This window comes from Podarcis melisellensis (assembly GCF_964234715.1).
Source record: "Podarcis melisellensis genome assembly, chromosome: 2".
NCBI classification, from domain to species: domain Eukaryota; kingdom Metazoa; phylum Chordata; class Lepidosauria; order Squamata; family Lacertidae; genus Podarcis; species Podarcis melisellensis.
This window is the reverse complement of record NC_138529.1, coordinates 108,466,692-108,481,006: the sequence shown is the minus strand read 5'-3', so window position 1 is coordinate 108,481,006 and position 14,315 is coordinate 108,466,692. Positions and strand designations below refer to the sequence as shown.

Genomic DNA, 14,315 nt, shown 5'->3' with positions numbered 1-14,315 from the left:
ACCAAGGAAACATTAACACTTTATTTCCCTCTGCAGGTTTGCACAATAATGAAAAAAAGAAACTCGCTTTTACTGTAATAATTGTGAGCTTGGTGCTTATTGTCATTCTGATCATTTCCATCATCATCATCAGCAGCAGCAGCAGCAGCAGAACTGCTTTATCAGGTAAGTGAAGAGCCATTTTGCTGTAACTTCTGCCAGGTTATCAACAGGCCACCTGCTCTCACAGATCTCCTCTCCTCAATAGCTAGATTAGCTTTATTGGTGTTCAGTTGAGGTAGCCTGGAAGCAGTTGCAGATGGAGGCCCACATTCAGGCAAGGTAGACTTCATGTACTGTAATAATAGACCAATATGCACACACAATATACACACACAATAAGCACACAATTTCAAGTGATTTAAATTGTACGATGCAATTCTAATCAAAGGCTTATCTCAGGGAGAGTCAACTAGACCCTGGCTGTGTATTTCATGGATAGTCAATTGAGGTCGACTATCTATGCCTGAGCCACAAGAAAAGCTGCTCTATGTCCTGCAACCTCCTGAGTTTTTGGACAGAGATGGGCACAGGGCTGTCTGCCCTCCCTCCTACCCTCATTCCCCCACCCTTATCCAGCCCCGCCTGGAGATGATGGGGGTTGACCGGAGACCTCCTGCACACAGTTTTTGTGTGGTGTATTTGCAATTATGTTGTTATACTGTATTTTTATGCAATTGTCCTTATGATGCTTGGGATGTGTTCCCATTTTCTTTGTTGTAAGCTGCTTTGAGTATGATTCCTTTTATGGAAAGGCAGCACACAGATATAATGTTGATGAGTGGAGTACATTGCCTGACCTTTATTTTGGGTAGGACTGTTTATGAGCCATGGATAGTGATCTGCCTCACTTTCTGATACCTTTCTAGTGAGAAGCACAGTATTGCCACCTGCCCTACCTTCTTCCACTTCAGCTGAATGCTGTCCAGGCGGCTGGATTGGCTACCAAAGGAAATGCTACTATTTTTCGGACAGTGACAGAAACTGGACTTCTAGCCAGAATTACTGTGCCTCTTTCAATGCCTCTTTGGTCGTGATTGATTCCCAAAAAGAGATGGTGAGTGGAAAGATGCAGAGCACAGTCTGAAGCCTTAAATGGAGTTGATTGACACTTGGATGAGGGTTGAAAATGTATTCACACTTCTTTTCTTTATTAAGAGGTTTTTGAGACGGTACAAAGGTCCTTTTGATCACTGGATTGGTCTCCAAAGGATGAATAACCAGGAACCTTGGAGATGGATTGATGGCACCATTTTCAAGAAATGGTGAGATCTCTCCCCCCCCCCCATTGTGTGTCAAGAAATAAATGTCAAAAGTCCAGAAACTAGAAATTTGGCAGAACCAGCCATTTAAATGTCCGGACTATGCAGAATGTTTTGCTTTTGAAAAAATCTCTCTCTCTCTCCACACACACACACACACACACACACACACACACTTTTGAATTTATTCAGGAGGGAGGACAGAGACATAGCTACAGTGGTCGGAGCCTGGGGCAGGGGGCGGCTAGCCAGGCTTTTGCCCTGGGTGAAGCCTTCATAGGGGTGCCACTGAGTCACCCAGCCTGAGTGTGTGTTGATATTTCCACTCTTCTTCTGGTCAGGGGTTTTTATACCATTTGCTGAGGCCCTGAGCCAAGATCACATAGTCTAAAATGTAAATGTATTAAATTAATATAAATGAAGCTGCCTTCTGCAGTTTTCTTCAGGTGAAAATTAGCTTCCAGGGTTCCCTGTACATACATTGGGGGGTCTCTTTTCAGGTACATACATTGGGGGGGTCTCTTTTCAGTTGCATGGTCTTATACTTGTTCTTAGGGATACTATTTCTACATTCTGTTGCTTTTTAGGTTTGAAATCCGGGGAGGAGGAACAGGTGCTTACTTGAACCATCTGGGTGTTGCTAGCGGCAGCAATGGAAGCGAAGAATGCTGGATCTGCAGCAAACCAGTTGGTAATGAGAAACAGCACAGGCTTCTAACTCATGCAGATCACACTCAATGAGGTATGCATAATGTGCTGGCCCCCTGTAGCCTCCACAACCAAAGAGAGTGATTAGGCTGTCCACCCTAGCTATTGAATTTGTGGGTGCTGATGGAGGAAAAACCTTACTTGATTTCGTTGGGTGGTCCAGATTTTGGGTTTGGTGCAGATTTGCATTTTCCTGGGCAATGTTGGGAGAGAGACACAGGAAACGTCCCTCTGAGATGTGATACAGCTCCTCTTCTCTTTTGTATCTGCAGGTGTGGCAGTGGAAGTGCTGGTCTGGCCCTGCTTCTGTAATGGACTGGGTGAGAACCAATAAACTGAAGCTTAATCCAGATAAGATGGAGGCACCGTTAGACGGCTGGATGGATGGTTGCCTTCTCTTAATGGGACCGCAGACGGTCTGGGAATCAGCATGTCTTTACAGGAGTAGAATGTGTCCTTTTATTTAAAATGCATCTCTGGGTTATTTGTGGGGCATGGGAATCCGTTCATTTCCCGCCCCCCACCCCCAAAATATAGTCCGGCCCCCCACAAGGTCTAAGGGACAGTGGAGTGGACCCCTGCTGAAAAAGTTTGCTGACCCCTGTAATATCTCCCGCTTGGACTACTGCAATGCGCTCTATGTGGGGCTACCTTTGAAGGTGACCCAGAAACTGCAATTAATCCAGAAGGCGGCAGCTAGGGTGGTGACTGGGAGTGGCCACTGACACCATATAATACTAGTCCTGAAAGACCCACATTGGCTCCCAGTGTGTTTCCGAGCACAATTCAAAGTGTTGGTGCTGACCTTTAAAGTCCTAAACAGCCTCGGCCGCCCCCATCGTTAGGGGGTGGAGATCCAGCGTTAAGGGCCTTCTGGCAGTTCCCTCCCTGCGCAAGGTGAGGTTCCAGAGAACCAGGCAGAAGGCTTTCTTCAGTAGTGGTGCCTGCCCTCCCATTAGATGTCAAGGCAATGAATAACTATCTGTGTGACGGCCTGGGAATCCGATTCTGAGAGTGAACCGGAGGAATCCCAGCCGGCACAGGAGTCCCCGCCTCCAGGGCCGGCTGAACTGGGGCAAGGCCTTGATTCTGAGGAGCCTGCACCTGGGCCGGATCCTCAGGAGCAGGCACCGGCACCAGGTGAATCCATTCTGGCCCAAAGGTGGATGAGGACTCAGTGCCTGCAGGTGAGTCTCCCCCTGGGCCCAGTAACCCTTCAGCCTCTCCTGAACTGCAGAGGCTCAGGGCAGAGGCTGAAGGCGAAGGGAACTGGTTTCTCCCAGGAGGAGTGCTCGCCTTAAGGCCAGGAGAGGCGGGTCTCCTGGGGGCCGAGACCGCCCCTGGCCTCAGAGAAGATAAAGGCCAGTCAGCCCGGACCCAGGTTGCGGGAGCAACATCGTCGTAGAGCTGTTTCGGCCAGCACCCAGTCCTGTTCCCCCAGATTCCTGTCCTTGCCCGGCTTCTCGCTGTGGACCCCGCTTCGCCCGTGGAGGACTGTCTGCTGACCCTCAACTCAGGTCCTGGACTTCGCCCCACGGTAACCTCCCCCCTACGCCAGCACAATCTGACTTTTAGAAGACACCGGAAGGCAGTGGCTCCCCGTTTGTAGAATGTTTTCCCCGGGAGGTTCCACTGGTGCCTTAAAGGGAAATCTTCAATTAGCAATATCACCCAGTAGTGCCACAATGCTATCCTATGGGGAAACTGCAGGTAATCACTAAAAATCAGCCGTTTCACTTATCTTCCTCATTTCAATGGTTCTTTACTCTTCTCAGGGAGCGGGAGGGGAGGGGAGGGGACAGGAACCATGATGCGGCCAGTCCTCAGTCCGCCATTATCCTTCAGATGTGGTGCAAATGACTTCTGACAAGCACAAAGAGTTCGAACAAGACTGAGTGTATGTGGAGAGGGGGGCTTGTTTAATTTCACTGCACACTGGTGGTGTAGTGGCAATAAAGGGTTATTATTATTATTATTATTATTTATTATGTGCCACCACATACACCAGATAAACCTCCCAGATGTCAGACCAGATATTACCAGTCAAGATAAGGAGGGCAGGTAGGGTGAGGAAGGTGTTATCGGAATCGCAAAACACCACGTGAAAAACCCATCTCCAGAACGGAATGCAACCTGGCCTGAACAAATAAAGGTGCTAAGCTGTATTTTCATGACAAAAGGTTATGTATGATTGAGAAGGGCATGTCTGGATCTCAGATTTCCGTCTGACTTCACTCCTGTGGTACGTTGGTGGGGAAAAAACCCCAGAAGCTTTCCTTTTGTCAATTATAGGAACAGAACTACCAAATCTGTATAGAAATTTATTCATGTATGTGACTATAGCGGCAAGAATGTTACTTGCCCCAAAATGGAAAGAATAAGAAATGCCAGCAAAAGAAGAATGGATACAAAAACTTACGGAATATGCAGAAATGGCAAAACTTACCGGAAGAATAAGGAATCAAGATAACAAACTTTTTTAAAAAAAATAAAATAATGAAAATGGTTCATTGAATATTTACAACCAAACTGTAAACAGATAAGAACATTGGCAGGATTGTTGTAATAACCTGCAGTTTTATAAAATTATGTATTAAAAGTAGATGAATAAATGTGTAAATTAAGTTAATTTGGATATGAAGAAAATATTTTTTAAGAAATTAAGGAGCCGCAGAAGGAAGGGGAAGGAAGTCAAGTTTTGAAATGTTCAAATGATTGTAAAATTATTGACATGTATAAAATTGAAACTCATTAATAAAATAAAATAAAAGATAAACATTAAAAAAAAGACACCACGCCTATGGTGTGTGCGATGTTTTGATGACACTGTGTGAAAAGTGTTATGAGAAAATTTGAGAACTTTAAAAAACTCATGTGACCTTTGTTCAGGGCTCTTTCTTTTTTGCTTGCCTTAAAGGTTGGAACCTTTGTTGCAACAAATAAAGATCGGGCCTATTGGCTGCTGGTTTTCTTTTTCATTGCTTGGCTGTAGTCTCTTATTTTCTCTGACCGATACAGAATTCGCAGGGCTAGATTCTAGCGAAGTTGGGAAATGGTTTAAGTAGTGTACCCCAATATTTGGGATGTGAAGGGGGAAATATAAACTGTAGAGGAATTCCTGAGTTAGCCTTTGGGAAACGACCTGTTCAAGCTTGGGCCATTAAGGATCAACAGAGGGCCAGGAGGAACCAGACAAGGATGTCCACTTCCACCTTTGCTCTTTAATATGTGTTTAGAACTCCTGGCATTAGATAGCATTGTGAGATTCATGGAGGAGTTGCATATGCTTATTTCAAAGCCTCATTCTGGTATTCCTAATTTGATGAAAGCAACGGATGATTTGAGTAAAATATCAGGACACTCAATTAATTGGTCCAAATTGGAATGGTTACCTATAGGTGAAAATCTAATTACATATTTTTTGCTCTATAAGACTCACTTTTTCCCTCCTAAAAAGTAAGGGGAAATGTGTGTGCGTCTTATGGAGCAAATGCAGGCTGTGCAGCTATCGCTGAAGCCAGAACAGCAAGAGGGATTGCTGCTTTCACTGCGCAGCGATCCCTCTTGCTATTCTGGCTTCAGAGATTCAGAATATTTTTTTTCTTGTTTTCCTCCTCCACCTCTTGTGGTCTAGTGCATCTTTTAGAGCGAAAAATACAGTACTCATTCATTTAAGCAATACCAATTCCAGAATTGTAAAAAATTTATTCAATACCTAGGTTTGTTAATACCAAGAAATATAACCCAGTTAGTAACAATAAACATAAATGAAATAATAAAAGAGTCTTCACTAGATATTGACAGTTAGGAACCACTAAACCTTACTCTTGGGGGAGAAGTGCATGCTCTCAAAATGAACATTACTCCCAGATTTCTTTATGTCCTGAGAGGATTTCCAGCTTTTATACCTGGGTCATATTTTCAAAAGATAAAGTCCCTGTTTAGGAAATGTCTTTGGAGCTCAAAAGCACTGAGGATATCTATGCAGAAAATACCATTACAAATGAAAGAAGGTGGATTTGGAAATATTGGAGACTTGCTGATGGTCTTAACTTCCTGACATGGGCAACCTTAGAATATACATCTATAGCACTTTTGGTTGGTTGGACAGCATTAGAATAAAAAATATTTCAGAAATATTTGAAATTTCAGATGACTCTTGAAATAATTCAGTTAGAAAACTGGGTTGTTGTAGCTAATAAAAGCAATTTTGATCCGTTTTCCCATGCAAAACTTACTCTGTGGGGATATCCTACTCTAAAAATTGGAATAAAAGATGGTAAGATGGAAAAACTGGATGTAGGCAGGTGTATTGACCTTGATAGATGAAGAATATGAACGTTACACGTATGATGTTCTAAGAGGAAAAACTATCACCTGTCCCATGAGGCCCAATGGCAATATCTGCATTTTTCCATACAACATCTTTTAACAGCCTCATCTCAAATGTTCAGTGTAAAGAGTGCATCTTCAGCATTCACTATAAGCTATAGAACAGTGCCAGTATGGGGAAGGAGTTCCACAACGTAGGGGCTGCATAGTGGCCTAGCTTGTATGATGGTCTCATGAACATTCAAACCATCTCCATAATGAACCATTCTATCTTGCATCTGCTTCACATCGTTTTTAAGCTCTGCCAAGTCCTTTTGGATCGGCTTCAGAACTTGTACTTAAGCCAGTAAATTTCAGTAAATTAGTATTTACTGTCCTCCACCACCATTTTCCACGGCCCAACCGATTAGTGACGCTGTTGGACTTGAAGAAGAGCCTCTCATTTCGCTCTAGTCGTCATGGCTACATCTCATTAAAAGAAATAATATATAATGGGAGGTTTTATAGACCGAGTAATCAATGACTTTGTCCAAGCAGTCCGATAATTCAGTAGTTTGAAAGTTTGTTAGTCTGGAGAGGGACGAGAAATTTGCTTTCAACAGGTTTTGGGGAACTGACTGCTTTGAATGACTGGGATGGTGCTGTGCTGTTTGTATTGTAATCTTTGGCCAGGTTTGCTGTTTTGTGCTGTCAAATTCTACAGCTGATCCTCAACTTTCTCTTCAAACAAATCTTTCAGTAGCCAAAATATATCTACTTCGAATTCCCTTGTTATCTCTGGATTTCACCTAGAGGTATTTTGCTGAAAACAGAATCTTTTTGGTATTCAATATCTTTCCAATTTTTGTGTTCCTGGCAAATAACAAAATTCCACATAATTATTATCTGGCCTTTGTTCTGGGCTCTTGCTTTGGTTTTATTTGCAGAGGGTATCCTGCTTATTTCAAAGATTCAAATCTAGTATTTCTAATTTGATGAAAGCAATTGATGAATTGGGTAAAATTTCAGGATTTTACCCTGAGGTATTTTGCTGAAAATAGAGAAATGGCTTCCACAACCTTCTCGGTATTCGGTATCTTTAAAAATGGTGTGCTCCTGGCAAATAACAAAACCCCACATAATTATTATCTGTATCAAGCTTAAACATTACAGTAAAAGAGAGTCTTTCTGGCAAATCCATCTAAGTTCAATACTGCAGGCTTCAGCGACGAGTTCAGACTTTATCTTGCCACAATAGTTCCCTTTGGCATACTTTGGTTCTGGAAATCTGTGGAAGGAAAGGGTAGAGCCGGAGGTCAGGACTGAAGACTGTTACAACTATTCCCCCCCTCCCCACATTCTTAATAGAAATCAGGGTTGTTCCCAAAATGTGTAATAGGCTGGCTGTGTGCATTTGAATCGTTCAAACATGCATGAATAGTGTCAAATTGGATAGCATGAAAAAGTCATTATTATTATTTATTAAATTTATATACCACCCTATACCCGCAGGTCTCAGGGCAGTTTACAGGATCAAATGTCATGCGTGCTTGATAATGGGACCCAGCCATCTTACCCTTTTCCTGCCCCAAGACCAAATAATTTCCTTTGAGGCATGGGAAGGAGGGTTGCAGCAGTGGTGGAGAATCCACCAGGGACCTGGGCATGTTTTACATCCCGGGAACTAAAATGACCAGCCCAATTTGCCACCTAGGGAGAGTTGGTGAATTGGGGTAATGGGGCAGATATAGGAGCTTGAGAGCAGAGCTGGCTTCCTTGTCAGTTTTTGGACGTCAGCACCATAGCTGTCAAGCGTCCCTTATTTGGCGGGACGGTCCCTTATTCCAGCGCCATGTCCCACTGCTGTCCCTTATTGATGATGACTCTTAAATAAGCTACTGAAGGTAATGGGGCCCTTTGTATGTCCAGCTATGCTTTGTCAACAACAAATTGTTGCTGTTTTTTGTGTTGAATATATGCTATATGGTAATTTATGGACCCAATAGGTATCTAAAGCCATTTTCACGCAACAAAATATGTATTTTATAAAAGTAATTGTTGATCCCTTATTTTGGCTGCTGGTCCCTTATTTTCAAATCTGTAAGTTGACAGCTATGCTCAGCACATTCCCAGCAACAATGGATGTGCAACACTCTGTATTAGTCTGTGACTCACCTCAACCACACTAAGACTTTACAAAGCCCAACTGGTCAGTTGGTCACCCCAAATTAAATGAGATGGGGGGGCACCCATCATTAACTGCTAATAACCTTCCAGTTCTGCCTTCCTTCTCTCTCCTCTGATTTTCCTCTAGGACCGAAAATGAACTTCTGGCCAGTTCTTTTTGAATGTAGGTGTTATGTACTGAAGTTCTAACCCTGGGCCAGCAGGGGGATACTGTAGATAGTTACGCAAATAAGGGATCGAAAGTGACGTTCAGTGATTGGATAGTTTTAGAAAGTTGTTACAATTATGTGTACTGGAGCTCTATATAAGCAGGCTGACTGATCCTGTTCAGTTCTGTTCTGGCCTCTGAATAAACAAGAGCTGTTTGAAGAATCGCTGTGTCGTCTGATATGTTCACCCACAACTTAACTGTATGTATGTGTTAAGAGTGACAAAAAAGTCTCCCTCTTTTACAGTGCATTTCCAACAGTTCTTATTTTCCATTTTGTACATCTTTGCTAGTTTGGTGGGTGTTAAGTACCACCTATAAATGGAATTTGGCAGCGTCTCTTATACCAGTCCCTCTCTCGGCATGAGAATGCTGGCAAGCTAATTGGAACCGGTGCAGAAACCAGTGCCTCAGTTGCACACCCAAATAATCTGAGCTCTAAAAATTGCATGATATTTTGCTTAGGTGAAACACAATGAGAAGAACTCACAGACTCTGATCAAGCTGGGAGCCTGTAATCCACATCCATTTATTCTCTGCTAATGATAGTGACAGTCCGATCCAGAATTTAGCATTTTTTGTAATGTTTTTTATGAAGTCCTGTATCAGAGAAAATGCATTTTTGAAAAAGATATTTGCTGATTTTCAAACTGATGGCATCAAAACAAAGATTAACATAAACTCTACTATCAACCTCACCCACCTGAAAAGACTTTCTAAATAAAAAGAGGAGTTGGGCTACAGTTACATGAATTTGCTTGCAACTTACTACTTTGGTTCTCACTAGTCAATCTCCCCAAAGCCCTATCTAGACACTGATGAACTGGCCATGGGTGGCAATGGGGTGAAGCACTAAACAAGGCCCTGCACTCCACAAGCTTCTGAAGTCACAAAGCGTGATACCATTGTCGAGTTACTAAGTTAGAATTAAATGCAGTTGGACTCAGGCTTCCTTCATGCATTGCATGAAATATATCATTGTTTCTGACCATCTCCTCCTTGTCTTGGATGACCAGCAGATGAGAATCCCTTGTTGAACAGTCATGTTGGCTCTCATTCCATGTTTTAGTATCTTCCGATTGCCAGTAGCATTTGTCCCTGTGGAGCTGCCATTGTACAGGGCACACTTTGCAAGTGGAATTAACTGTGGAAGGGAAGATAGACACACAATTTAATGATTATGACTGGCTCACCATTTCCAGTGTAGAAAAACATTATGTACTCTGCAACTGCAGAAACCCAGTGGCTTTAGGCTTACTGACGCCAATGGTGCTTTAGTAGCCACAACCTCAATAAGCTAAACTATAGTAGTTCCTCCAAAGTGGTGGGTTATTTCACTCATCCTTTTGCTTTATTTATTGACTGAAAAGGTGATTGATCAGTTGGGGTGGGTGGGTAGCAAAATAATGCTTGTAGCAGAGGGAAAGGGGCAGCTAGTCACAGAAAATGAGTTAAAAGTCTATAGCCAATTGAAGTACAGTCGTACCTCGGAAGTCGAACAGAATCCGTTCTGGAAGTCCGTTTGACTTATGAAACATTCAGCTTCCAAAGCGCGGCTTCTGATTGGCTGCGGAAGCCCCATCGGATGTTCAGCTTCCGAAAGAACGTTCAAAAACCGGAACACTCACTTCCAGGTTTTGATCATTCGGGAGCCGAGTTACGACTGTATATATTTGGACCAAACCACATGTTTCAATACATCCATTTGTAACATTATTCTAACTGTTGCTTCCTTACTGCAAAACTTATTCGTGACGGGGGAACTTGCGGGGTGAAAGTGAATTTTGTGCCCATTAGGATTCCACAGTGATCTATATTTGTAAAAAAATAATTTAAAAAAAATTGGCCTGGTATTCCCTGGAGAGGGGAAAACACATACAATATATAAATTTTTACCTGAGGGCTTGCTCTGGTATTGGTTGCAGAGGCTGCGTCTTAGGAAAGCCTGAAACTTGTCTAAACAGAGATTGCATCTGCCAGCATTTACTCTGGTTTCTCCTTTCTCAGTTTTCAACTGCAAAGCTACTCCTCACCAAACAAACAAACAAACAAACAAACAAGCAAACAAACAACACATTTATTTAAATAAATAAGCATCATGTTAAGGCACATAATCAAAATATGGAGGCCCAGGAATGGAAAAAGAAGATGGATACAATTAGATATGGAGAGCAAGCTGTAAAAGAGACCTGCCACAATTTCTCCCACAGAAGTATGAATCCATCTTGGCCTTCTTCAGAAAATCACATAGTAAGGGGAATGATGGCAGCATCTTTATGAATATAAAAGTATTTATGTTATCTGATTGGTTGCTAAAGAAAATAGACAAAAATAACTCTCCACAATGTTGGAGAACATTGTTGGAGAAACTGTGGGAATGATGGAATACTTATACATATATATGCCCACAGATTAAAAACTTTTGGTTAAAAGTTAACTTTTGGTTTAAAGTATTTCAGGATAGGAAACAAATTACATTTCAATTGATTGCTTTAGATCCCAAATGGCACCACTGTTGTACCTTGGATACCGAATACCTTGGTACTCGGACGTTTTGACTCCCAAATGCCGCAAACCCGGAAGTGAATGTTCCGGTTAGTGAACGTTCTTTGGAACCCAAATGTCTGACGGCACATCCATGGCTTTCGATTGGCTGCAGAATCTTCCTGCAGCCAATCGAAAGCTGTGCTTTGGTTTATGAATGTTTTGGAAGTCAAATGGACTTCTGGAACGGATTCCGTTTGACTTCCAAGGTACAACTGTACTTTCAATATTTGTGAATGAAGCACACACAATTTAAAAACAAGAATACCACATATATACAGTGGTACCTTGGGTTACATATGCTTCAGGTTACATACGCTTCAGGTTACAGACTCCGCTAACCCAGAAATAGTGCTCCAGGTTAAGAACTTTGCTTCAGGATGAGAACAGAAATCGTGCTCCGGCGGCGCGACGGCAGCAGGAGGCCCCATTAGCTAAAGTGGTGCTTCGCGTTAAGATCCGTTTCAGGTTAAGAATGGCCCTCTGGAACAAATTAAGTACTTAACCCGAGGTACCACTGTAGAATCAATTCAAATCCAAGATACCGACTAGGACATTAGAAGATTATATATTAACAGTAGTTTTATTTTTAATGTGTGATAATATGCTCTAATTTTCCCCATTTAAAATTGCTTGAGGGATTTTATCTGACTGCTCGGTAAATCGCTGGATGATTCTACTGAATCTTGGAGACTGGGGTTGATAGTCAGGAGTCTCATCTTCTGCTGCTGTTCTGAGAGCTGCCATACTGGGCCAGACCAAATGTTCATAACCTCCTGGCTAGGCTGGTGCTGATGGAAGATGTTAGGCAACCATTCTGTATGTGCTTTTATTGTACGGTAAACCACTTCAGGATGCCATATGGAAAGCAATTTATGAATGAAATAATAAATAATACTCACCCAAGACTATCACAGCCACCCCCAGGATGATGATCACAAAGCCACTTGCCCACAGGGTGATCTGGTACCAACAAGGAAGCCCAGAAGCATCTGTGAGGAGAGGGAAAACTTGAATGATGCGAGTCAGCAGTGCCTAGACTAGAGTCTCCTGCAACTCATTGGAGGCTAACAAACATCACAAGGAGAAGGCTGGATGACTTGTTTTTGTTTTGTTTTTTGACACAAAAAAATCCCTTCAGGAGACAACAGGCAAATGGTATTTGTTTAGTAATGACCGCTCCCCACATCAAATGGGGGGCGCCTTTTGCATGGCCGCATGCAGCCCCTCGGATCCCAGTGCGGCTCCCGGTAGTACAGGCTGGCTTCGCCTTCCCCAGGTGGGATACCTGGAGGTCTCCGCTACCTCAACCAATCGCCCAATCCCGCCTGGGGAGGCGTTGCCAGGGGATTGGCCAGGTAGGGGGAGGGACCACCCTGCCCACACAACAGAATCTTACCTGCAAAGCATCAGTTGGCTCCAGAGCTTCTCCCACCCTGCCCTCCCTCAATTAAGCCTTCTTTTGCAGGTTAACCTCTTCTCCACAGGTACGTGGGCCCTGCTACATCAAGGTCGCTGTTGAAGGGCCGGAAAGGAATTCTCCTGCATTGGCAGGTTTTGCCTTTCCCTTAGCAAAACATCACAACTTTGGTGGTTTCAGGCCTTGGGCAGAATCCTTTAGTCTGTCTTCCTAAATGGGGTGTGTGTGAAGCGGTGACCCCCCCTTGCGGCTGTGATCCCAGGGTTCCCCGTTAAAGGGGTCTTGAGGGGAGGCATTGGCCATACGCCGAGAGGTTGTCATTGCTCTCCCCTGCGATGGAGGCAAAACAGGGGGCGGGCTCTCTGCTTGAACATATGTCCTCCAGAGCCAGCCCAATCCCCACACATTCTGGATAACCCTGATTTCTCCCAGATCCCTGGCTGGGGACTGAGAAGGATAAACGCCCAATGCCTGAGCCAAGGTCTCCCTACATCTGAAACTTAATAAAGTTGTGGCCAATTTTAATTCCATAGCATGTTGTCTCAAGTCATTATTCCGCTTGGGGGTCGCCTGGGGTTGGGGGGGGACTCTACCTGTCCACACAAATTGCCAAAATGCATTGTATTAGCCTTGAAAAGAGCTGTTTAGGGCTTTATACGTAAGTAAGAAGACCTTAAAAATTCAGCTTGATGTCTAATGAGCAGCCAGTGCAAATCCCTTACTACAGGCATGAGACGTACCTGGTAAGACAGACATGGTCCAAATGGAAGTTACTCTGCCCATTCAATTAATCTGCTCCACTTCCCAGAGGGGAGGAGTTGGGATGGACCACGTGGCCACCCTCTACCCTCCGTGGCCAGGGGATGAAACCCCGCGTTCCCCGGAGGTTCCCAGCCATGTCATTCACCTGCCAGCCAATCCTCTGGCTGGGGGGGGCACGTAGCTGAGCTGCATTTAAACTGAGGCGCGAGCCGGAGAGCTTCCTCTCGGCTCACTTCCTCTCGGCTCACTTCCTCAATCTCCTGCCTGCCCTCCCTATTTTTCAGGTTTTGAATTTGGCCTTGCTATGGACCTTGGTTGGTCGCTGCTGAGGGGCCTGGTAGGAATTTTTCCACTTGGCAAATTGGCATGGGCCATTTGGTTTTCGCCTACCTTGTAGCAATTGCCACACCTTTGTAAGGTTTGGCGGTTAGGCATTGGTTGATCTTATGATGGGGGAGGGGAGGTGTGGCCATCACCTGCCCATCCAAGTTTAAGGGTATTCCATTAAAGGAATCCGGGGGTGTGGATCTTGTCTGAAGTCCGGGGCTGGGCTAGGGCCATGCCATGACCCCGTCAGGAACCCAGGGGGAGCTCGAGTTGGTTTGCATCGACGGGGCTCCCCCACCTGGTGGTTGAGCCTTACTGGACTCCCTGCATGATGGACAGGAGTCAGATATAGTCGGTCACTTCCAATGTCTAAGTCTATACCGCTCACATTCTGTAACCAATAAAGTTGTGGCCTAAATTTGCCCAGTAACCTTAACCTAATATCTGTGTCCTTGTGTCTTATTCATCAACGAGGGGGTGGTCTTGGGGTCTCGACACGCAATTTAGTTGCCTACCAATATTGCTCATTAACCTGACAAAAAGAGTG

The 14,315-nt window shown here is 43.9% G+C and overlaps 3 protein-coding genes across 4 annotated transcripts in view; 1 reads left to right on the top strand and 2 right to left on the bottom strand.

Moving 5' to 3' along the window:
• Window positions 1–2,992, top strand: part of LOC309365097 (C-type lectin domain family 2 member D11-like) — a 59,447-nt gene extending 56,455 nt beyond the window's left edge. Inside the window, exons 4-8 of one of the 2 annotated variants that reach the window (XM_081903247.1) lie at window positions 37–165; window positions 909–1,096; window positions 1,198–1,304; window positions 1,889–1,992; window positions 2,282–2,992. In XM_081903247.1, the coding sequence (XP_081759373.1) occupies window positions 37–165; window positions 909–1,096; window positions 1,198–1,304; window positions 1,889–1,992; window positions 2,282–2,343 (590 nt within the window). In that variant the 3' untranslated portion in view covers window positions 2,344–2,992. The remainder of the gene's footprint in view (window positions 1–36; window positions 166–908; window positions 1,097–1,197; window positions 1,305–1,888; window positions 1,993–2,281) is intronic. The other variant, XM_081903246.1, reaches the window with a different exon arrangement.
• LOC309365150 (killer cell lectin-like receptor subfamily F member 1) overlaps window positions 1–14,315 on the bottom strand; it is a 56,766-nt gene that overhangs the window by 39,964 nt on the left and 2,487 nt on the right. The window lies entirely within an intron of this gene.
• Window positions 5,695–14,315, bottom strand: part of LOC309365136 (killer cell lectin-like receptor subfamily B member 1B allele C) — a 54,494-nt gene continuing 45,873 nt past the window's right edge. The window contains exons 5-7 of the mRNA XM_081903319.1: window positions 9,705–9,859; window positions 9,206–9,315; window positions 5,695–7,608 (exon numbers count right to left, since the gene is read on the bottom strand). Coding sequence (XP_081759445.1) covers window positions 7,488–7,608; window positions 9,206–9,315; window positions 9,705–9,859 — 386 coding nt within the window. The 3' untranslated portion in view covers window positions 5,695–7,487. The remainder of the gene's footprint in view (window positions 7,609–9,205; window positions 9,316–9,704; window positions 9,860–14,315) is intronic.